Genomic DNA, 9,957 nt, shown 5'->3' on the forward strand with positions numbered 1-9,957 from the left:
TAACAAATGTCTCACTGAACAACAGAAATTTTGGCCTCTATTTTGGTTGTAAATTGAGGACTACCTGTAGCAACGAACCCAAAACCAATGCCCTTGTAAAAAATATTAGTCGTCCCATATAGCTTACATATATACAAGTGCTCCAATAAATTAACATCATGGTCCAATACTTGGGGGATGAGTCAGATCTTCATAGCTTTCTAAAAAACAAACATGATGTGGGTCATCTATATCTCTGGGAAAGGCTAATCCAAAGGCCAAGCACCATAACAGAGAAGGCATGCTTCCTAGGGCCCACCAGGTGACACTGTTTCATGGAGGGGACCCAAACCATCCTCACTCTACTTTGAATGGTCTCACATGTACTTTGGTCTCATGCCATGTACGTTTTAAAGGTGACAAACAATACCTAGACGCCTAGTGGAAACCAATATATATCACATGGCAGTGCTGTTATATGCCTCAAACTACATGAACCATTGACTTCTGGAACAGCTGAAATGTCTGAATACGTTTCAAGGACAGCCCCATCAAGAGAGACTCAATAGTCCAAGCAGGGGATGACCAGGGCATCAATGATCAGGACCAGTTCCTCCCAGTCCTGAATTGGGTGCAGCTGGCACAGTTATTGATTATGAATCTTGTCAGGATTAGATTTTTTTCTATTGTGAATATTAGAGTAGTTACCTGAAATGGTTTTCAGTGTGTGCTATCTTTGTTGTTTCTGTTCTACCATTTTTACCTCTCCTCTGGTCTTGCTCATAGACATAAACAGTGATATAGGATTATACTGCCATTTAATTCAACATTGTAGACCTATATGCAAAACTAATAATTCTTTAGAGGGCACAACAATATTTTGTAGCCAGTTTTTAGAATGATCCAGATTGGGTACTTTCAAATTTCTAAAGCATTTGACAAACCATCCAATATGGTATAATATAAATGTATGTTGACTTAAAACTTTTTGGTTTTAGTTTTTACAGGTGGGTATGAAAGTTAATTAAACTTCTATCCAGAAGCCTCCATATTCTCTGCCATCATTGCAGCACCAAATGAAGAACAGTAATGAAAAAGCATATCAGAAGAAGAATATGGCTTCATAATGCCACAGCGTTAACTAAATTAATGACTGTGTTGGAAGAAGACTTGGAAATCACATTCATGGAGAAGCTATACTTAGCGCAGAGCTTAAATTGAAGAGTCTATTTCTGTTATAACTCATATTCAATTAATTGGAGCAGTGCCGAAGTTTAGGAAAATGCAGCATCATTTTTTTATTGTAATTTCATGCTTGTTCCTTCTGAAATTGCACACAGTGTGGGAAGGAATACAAATATAAAATGCCAGATCAAGAGCTAAACAGTCAGTTGAAGCCAGCACTTTAATCTATCTGTGAAAGTCTTATTGACGTCAATGGGATGTTTACCTGAATAAAATTATGTAGGAGTTACGTTTTCGCAAGTCGTGTCTATCAGTAAAATGTTCTCAAAATAGCTTGTACTTCATCCAGTTTTGACAAAGCTTATGCTCAAGTAAATTCAAATAAGCCTTTTGATCTTAAAAGGGAAACATCAAAATATGAATTAAATAAAAGGCCTGATTTTACCCTGTCGGTTTTTCTTTCAGTACTGTGAAAGCGGTAATAAATTGATCCATATTTCACCATTTATAGTTCAATATTTGAATACTATTTAATCTTTCCTTTTCCACATTATTTATTTGAATGCTTATATGCCAACCCAGCAGTTCGAAAGCATGCAACTGCTAGTAGATGAATAGATACCACTTCAGCAGGAAAGGTTATTGTGTTCCATATTTTCATGCTGGCCATCTGATGTTGGAAACATCTCTCAAACAATGCAACCTCCCTCGACTGAGAATCAGAGAGGAGCAATACCCACTCAAGTTGGTCGCAACTGGACTGGGGAAATCTTTACATCTGTTATGATACCATTATTTATCTTTTACATTAGTCTAATATTAGTCTAATATTTTACAATAGTCTAATATTGTTTTTGTTTTTTTAAAAAGAATAACTGTGGCTTTTAAACCTCCTAATCTCAGGAAACTTGTTCCACATCAACTGTTTGGCCTGCAAACGTTGCACGCTAGAGAAGATTTTGGGACAACGTTGAACATGTGGTTTATACTGAGTCAGGGTTGTCTGCAGAAGGAGATCAAAAAGTCAACATGGTGACTATGACTTTATGATCAAGCACTGGTCTGTTTTTAAAGTGCAAGCCACATTACAGTTCTGATTGCTCCTTTATGCCTGCCATCTTGACTTCTGCAGACACCCCTGCACAGAGCAGTTACGACAGTAGGATATAAATTCTGGAAATAAATAAATATTCATTAGAAATATTGCCATAATTTATGCAACATTTCTTCTCAATAGGAAACAAATCTGCTCAAGGCTCATGTGTAGCAAACAAATGAAGGAGAAATTAAAGAATGGTCTATTATAATTTCCACAAATTCCCTTTGCACTTCTTGCAACATAGTCACCCAGCTCTACTTTCTCAAGGCCTATTTTCAGAGATGGAGAATTGAACTAAAAGGACAGGGATAAAAAGAGATGTTTTTGGAGCTATTGCAGCAGTCCCCAACTTTTGCAGCTGGGGGAGGGACAGGGGAACCGGGCTGGCATGCATGCGCAGCTCAACTTGCACAAGCAGTGGGGCAGCTTGCACTCGCATGCACATGCAGTTCGACTACTTGAGCTGCATGCATGCGTGTGCACTGCCCATCACTTGCGCCAACCTGCTGCTCACACGAGGCAAGCTGTGCATGTGCTGGCCCACTGCTCATGTGAGTTGTGCTGCGTATACACGCCAGGCCACCATTCACATGTTGAGTGGTGGCCCAGTCCAGTCACGAATAGGCCATGGTCCGGTAGTAGGCCATGGCCCAGGTGTAGGGACCTCTGAGCTACTGCACAAGTATTCACTTCATCATTCAATATTTCAGGTTTATTTCTACTATTTTGTTTTGCCGAACTTTTGCTATTTTTAACATTTGATTAAATATCAAATGTTTTATTAACATAATAATATGTAAGCAACCATTAATCAATATAGTGATTTAAAAAGATTACCTAACCATAAAGTTTCATTTTCCAACTCTTTATTGAAACTGTAAGACAATATTATGTTATCTTGGATATCCCCTCCCTGAAAAATGGCAGGCAATTTAAATAACATTCTGAAGACCAAAACACGAGCAGATGAAATCTACACCATATTCCTTTGATGCAGCTAGATCAGTAATATTTTTCTGTGATGAGCCCAAGGCCAATTAATGAAGCTTGGAGGAAAGTAGAGCAGATGGTAAACTTCAAAGTAGGCTTAATTCTATACACCTCTCTTTGCTAGAATCACAAATGTTTCTTAGAGGATAAAGAGTAAACCACTTTATAATGAAAACTAAATTTATTTTTACTTAGGGCAAACTATTCTAAAAGATTTTACACAGCAATGTTTGCATGCTTAGCTACATATATACAGGACTTGCCTAATGTAATACATTCCATACAGACTGTGGGATTATACTGGCTCTCTGTTTCAGTTCATACATAATTTCTATGCTACCCTAAGCGCTGGCTAAGATGCATTGTGACGTAAATAGAGAAAATAAAAGTCAAGGCAAGAAAGGTAAGAAAACACAACTCTAGTAGCTCCAAAGCAGAACTGAAAACATGTATTAGGTAAAAAATGGTATCATATTGGAAATATGATGATACTAGCATCTATATAGGCAACATTGAGGGTCATAAGTTGTTGCATAAAATCTCCTCCTATTTGCTGGCTCTCCGTCTTGAGCAACATTGCACCACTAGCTCTACGAAGGCAGGAAGCCTTAGTGAAGGAGTACAACAAAATTTTGAGAAATCCACTTCTTCCTGGGCACGCTGATCTTCTTCATCTATCAATTGGCAGGCTTAAATCCAGGAAGCCTTCTCTGGCACTTGCTCAACAGCTGTCTAACAACTTTGACATCAACACACAGTGGAAAGCCAAATGGGCTGATGAATGTCTAGATACAGGCAGTTACATAGATGACCCTACACAAAAGGTGCCAGGTTTTGACCTTTCTCACCAGCACTGGTCAACTCTGAACAGGATCTGTACCCAACATGGCATCTGTCAGGACTCATTGTTTAAGTAGGGTCTTGTCTCTTATCCTCAGTGTGACTGTGGTGCTCCTCAACAAAATATCTATCACATTGTGTCCAAATGTCCATAGAGAACTTACACCGGCTCAGTGTCTGATTTTTTCAACATAGACCACCCTGTCCTTGAATGGCTGGGCGGACTGTACATTAACATTTGAACCACTATAAGTCCATGTATTTGCCATACGCTAAATAAATAAAAAATAGGCAACATTATGATTAATTACTATAAATGGAGTAGATCTCAAGAGTAGATGTAGACTGCATTTAGATCCAAAATGGGCAAATGGGAATTGGATTTAAAAGAGAACCTTGTTCTCATTGTTAGCTCTCCCTATAAGACTTACACCTTTTTCTGAGATATAGTGATATAGTGGCATGACCCAGGAAAGTAAACATTTAAATTAAAGGAGTGTAAGGAGAACCATGTCCAATATGATATGCTACCTGGATGTGTAAGGATCTAGATAAAATGGCTGAACTGGGTCCAAGTAAGACAGCATGTTATTTGTCCTCAAATCAGCTGTCTCTATGTATACTATGCACTCTGGATAGAGTTGTACTTCTTATAAAAAGAGGTCCAAGATTTGGGTCTCCTAGTTTAATGTTTCCTGCTAGAGAAGCAGATAGGAACCATGGCTATGAAGACTTTGGCGAGTTTTAGTTGCTACACCAATAGCAACTTTTTTTTTTAGTGGAAGGTTTTTAGTGACAGTCATTATTACACCGTTGAAGCTGGATTACTGTAACTTTGAAGCTGGACTACTGTAACATGTTATACTTGGAGCTGCCCTTGAAGACTACCTGAGAACATCATTTGATGAAAAATGCAGTGACTCATATCCTGATGGGTGAGGACTGCTGTAATAATATTATTGGAACTATACTTTTATTTTCAGTGAAATTCAATCAACATGGCTTAATACACATAAAACCATCTCTTCCATAGAGAAATTTGCCACCCCATTCAACTAATCATGCATTTTTTCTCTTGATAAATTGGGAAGGGGATGAACTCAAAAAGAGGTCTTTTCAAGGCTATCCCATCTCTGTAGAATATTTTTCTACAGTCCTACCTTTTCATAGAACAATGAAATTCTGGATCTTTAAGAGACCATTTGGAGCATTAGAGTTGCAGTGAATTATATATGCAGTAATTCTTTCTTTATATTTATGCTATGATGGTGCACTTTTTAATCAGTTTTATTTGGATGTTAGGTAAAGGTAAAGATACCCCTCACACAAATGTGTTAGTTGTTCCCGACTCTAGGGGGTGGTGCTCATCTCTATTTCAAAGCCGAAGAGCCCGCGCTGTCTGAAGTCATCTCTGTGGACATGTGGCCGGCATGACTAAATACCAAAGGTGCACGGAATGCTGTTACCTTCCCACCAAAGGTGGTCCCTATTTTTCTACTTGCATTTTTTACGTGCTGTTGAACTTCTAGGTTGGCAGAAGCTGGGACAAGTAACGGGAACTCACCCCATTACGAGGCACTAGGGATTTGAACCGCTGAACTGACAACTTTTCTATCGACAAGCTCAGCATCTTAGCCGCTGAGCCATCGCATCCCTTATTTGAATGTTACAGGACCAGAATTTCTAGAGCTAGGTGGAATAGATCAACAAACTACTAAATGAATAATCAATGGCTATAATGTCTCTGTTTTGTAAAAAGCATAAAACATCTTGGATTGTTTTTCTCACATTTTGTAACCGTGTTCTGCATTATCTAAAAAATAAAATATAAATACTTGGCCTTCTTGATGGAATGGAAACTGTTTTACATTAAAGGGTTATCTTTTAGAAATGAGAAAGAGTAGTCATAAAAGGTAACATCACTCATAGTCTAGAAGTCTGCATTTGCTGTGATTAATTCATTTGCCCTGAAGTTTACAAGCTCTGGAAGTTGAAATGTTACATATCGGTAAGTCACGACAAGCAGTGAGACTCAAAGAGATTTGATGGCCAAGGCATATGTGATGAAAAGGAAAAAAAAATGTCTCTCTTGCCAATTGCCACATTAATCTAATATACAACAGAGATATATAAACAGTCTGTTTTGTTAAAGACATTATTTATTGCCTATACCATATGTTGTATTGTTATTAGAGTTGTGATTTAAAAACCTCCTGGAGGGCTACACTACTTTCAAAGACAAGTAAGAGAGCATGTTGTCCAAAATAATTATCTGTGTCCACTAGTTTACTTCGAGCTATATGTCGCTGAGTGCCAGGAAATCTGTGCATTTTCTTGGTGGAGACAGTGTCTAATTTATATCTGAAGAGAGGCAAGCTTTTAATAATATTTATAGGGACTACACAGAATGGAAATTTACTTATCAAAGAAGCTGTATTTAGTCTTTTGTTATACTCACTAAACACAGACCCTTTTGTGAGATTTCTTAATCTTTGTTTAATCATTTGATTCTTCTAGAAATTATTATGAATATATATGTTCATTTTATTTTTAATTGGAGTTATAGCTTGCTTTCATTCAGGAGCTCAAGACAGCATAGATATTCCTTCTTTCTATTTTTTTGCACAACAGTATCCCTTTGAGGTAGATTGGGGCTGAAAGTATGGCTAGCCTCAAGTTACCTAGTCAACTTCCGTGGCCAAGAGTAGATTAATAGTAGAAAATACTGTTTATAGTCAATGGCCCTAGGTAGATTAGAACATGAGTCTTCTTTCCACACTTAATCCAACACCTTAACTATTATGCCATATTAGTTCCTCACACAGGAAGGAAGGAAGGAAGGAAGGAAGGAAGGAAGGAAGGAAGGAGGGAGGGAGGGAGGGAGGGAAGGAAGGAAGGAAGGAAGGAAGGAAGGAAGGAAGGAAGGAAGGAAGGAAGGGTTTTTTTGCTGACAAAAATGTAATAGTTGTTCAGCTCAAGAAGTCGATCAAATCTTGTTTGAATAGCTGTTTTATTTTCTTAAAAATAAACATAAATACAAATATGTTTGATTCCAGGATATAGACAAATTGACTCCATCAATCTTGTACTTTTGTTATTAAATCAAGTGACTAAATAACCTAAGTTCTTATTAAAAACTATTCAGCACAACTATTGGATGCAGTATTAATGCACCCAAAGAGCTATCCTCCAATAATTTTAATGGAAGACAGCAAATATAGACATATCATGGAAATAAATGCATATTCGGGGGGGGGGGACCCAACTCATGTGAGGGAAAGGAAAGAAAAAAGAGAATATAGGGGAATTTCAGAAGAACAGAGTAAAAAATCAGCATTTTGAATAAGAACAATTAATTATAAACATGCCACTGAAACTTGATTTGTCAAAATCTCAGGAATGAATCCTACAGAATATTTTCGCCCTTTATGGTGTATGATACAATTATCCTCCAAATTTTATCTTCAGGGTTATTGCTAGAAATTTTGCAAGATGTTGAAACCTTTTTCTGTTTTAATAAACCTTCATTGCAGAGGGTGGCCTTGGGCTACTGTTAAAATATTTTCTTCCTAAAAGTGATGCTTGTTATTTATGGCTTATATTTTTAATAAACCAGCCTGAGTCTTTTGAAGCAGAATAGAGAGATATGAATGTGTGTTTATGTATGTATAGCAGAGCAGCAGAGAACAAATGGCTTAAGCAAGGTGGCAGTAAATTTTTACAGGAGAAGAATGTCTAGTGCATGTTCATAATCTTTCTCCAGAAAATCTAATTGAACTATGTTGGCTTGTGTTTTTCTCCTATTTATTTTAAAGATTACTCCAAACAAGTTTCTATACATCTAAAGACAAATAACAAAACATATCTTATTAATTTCTATACAATACAGTCAATGCATAAAAATGATGGTTTCTGGGCAGTATACCAACTCACTAATAATTCAAAATTCCTCAATAACTTCTACAGGGCAGCAGACTGGATAAAGCTTTTTTTGAATCAACCTATTGCTGACCTTATGTCATTTTCTATAATTATACCATGCCTTATATATTATTTGCTAGCTACTAAATATACCCTTAAATATTAAGATGAAAGTTGTATCAGCAACTTATGTTAGGAAAGCCTATAATGAGCATGACTTCCAGTCTACTGGTGCAGCTGTCAAAGGCCAAATTTGGTTATAATTAACAAGAAGCTCCTATCTGCACTTCAAAACACATCCTGAGCACTGTAATTTAATTACAGGTAGTTCTCGACTTACAACAGTTCATTTAGTGACCATTTGAAGTTAAAACAGCACTGAAAAAAGTGACTTATGTTGTTTTTCACACTTACAACCATTGCAACATCTCTATGGTCACATGATCAACATTTAGATGCTTGGCAGCTGACTCATCTTTATGACGGTTGCAGTGTCCCGGGGTCATGTGATCACATTTTGTGACCTCCTGACAAGCGAAGTCGATGGGGAAGCCAGATTCACTTAACAACCATGTTACTAACTTAACAACTGCAGTGTTTCACTTAACAACTGTAGCAAGAAAGGTCGTAAAATGGGGCAAAGCTCACTTAATAAATGTTTCACTTAGCAGCAGAAATTTGGGGCTCATAAGCCGAGGAGTACCTATATATCTTAAAAGGCCAAAAGAGCTCCATTCTTTCACGATGCCATCATTTAGAATTTCATGAATCAAACACAGCAAACATTAGACTCGCACTCTTCTTTTTTATAGACATAAGGAGTGTGGAAGTTTTCATTCCAATTACAGCAGTTACGCTTGCTGTCAAAATCTCTGGTTCATGTTAAGTATGGCACATTAAAACAAGGTCATAATTCATGCTGAAGGGCTGACCTTTGGATTTGTGGGTCTAAGAAATACTCACAGTTGAAAGTGCCCATGGTATTCTTCCACAAGAGTTATACGCACATATCTATTTATGTAGTTCTAAACTTCCTTTATCATGTAAAAAATACTAAGTGCATTGTAATTTTTGCTCACTACTAGAATGCATACAAAATACAGTTAATTTAATTCCTGTGGATTCAGGCTGGATATAAAAGAAATGAATCTAGAAACTAAAAAGGTAAAAAAAAAAAATTGAACATATGAGGGACCATGCAGACACTCACCCAATGGTTGTCCTGCAATGATCCTGGCATTTTCCCCTGCCACTGCAGCTCTTGCGTGCCTCTCACTCATGTATTGTACAAATGCATAACCTTTGTGCACTGAACAGCCAACTATTTTTCCATACTTTGCAAAGATTGCTTCTATATCTCCTTTTTTGACAATGGCTGTATTAAGATTACCAATGAAGACTCTAGAGTTGATGGATTTGGGATCATTCTTATTGGTGACATTACTGGTCTGTGTTTTGCCGGTCATGGTTGACTCACTTGACTTCAGCCCTTGAAAAAAGATGACAAAGGATTTGATTTAGTTGCATAAAAACATGGCTAGATTAATGTAAGAATTATAACCTAATAAGGGGAATAATAACATTTAAATTAATATAAAGAAAAATTATGAGGAAGTTATCATATAATGCTGATCAATATTAAGAAAAATGTAGAATTACTAAATACCCATTTTTAAATATTTTTATTTTTTTATGAACTTGAAATGTATAAACCAACCTGCTAAAATCAGCACTTCAACAATATTCACTTATTTTAGATTGAATGTTCAGTCTCTGGCTTATTAAATATTCATTTGCCTTCATCATGTAAAATAATAAAAGGTTTAGATACTACAGATATCACTTAATGATCACAGTGGTGATCAGCAATTCCATCGCTAAACAATATGATCATTAACATCACATAATGCAATGGATTTATGACCTCAACTTCCACCATGGTT

General features: G+C 36.8%; 1 protein-coding gene across 4 annotated transcripts in view; it reads right to left on the bottom strand.

The window, feature by feature from the left end:
* RALYL (RALY RNA binding protein like) overlaps positions 1-9,495 on the bottom strand; it is a 95,512-nt gene extending 86,017 nt beyond the window's left edge. For 3 of the 4 annotated variants that reach the window (XM_070942159.1, XM_070942161.1, XM_070942158.1), the window contains exon 1: positions 9,225-9,480. In XM_070942159.1, coding sequence (XP_070798260.1) covers positions 9,225-9,480 — 256 coding nt within the window. Of the gene's footprint in view, positions 1-9,224 lie in introns of all 4 variants that reach the window. The other variant, XM_070942157.1, reaches the window with a different exon arrangement.
* Between the last annotated feature and the right edge of the window lie 462 nt (positions 9,496-9,957).

The sequence above is a fragment of the Pituophis catenifer genome, unplaced genomic scaffold (assembly GCF_029215685.1).
Source record: "Pituophis catenifer annectens isolate HBS135680 unplaced genomic scaffold, rPitCat1.0.hap2 SCAF_3, whole genome shotgun sequence".
NCBI classification, from domain to species: Eukaryota; Metazoa; Chordata; class Lepidosauria; order Squamata; family Colubridae; genus Pituophis; species Pituophis catenifer.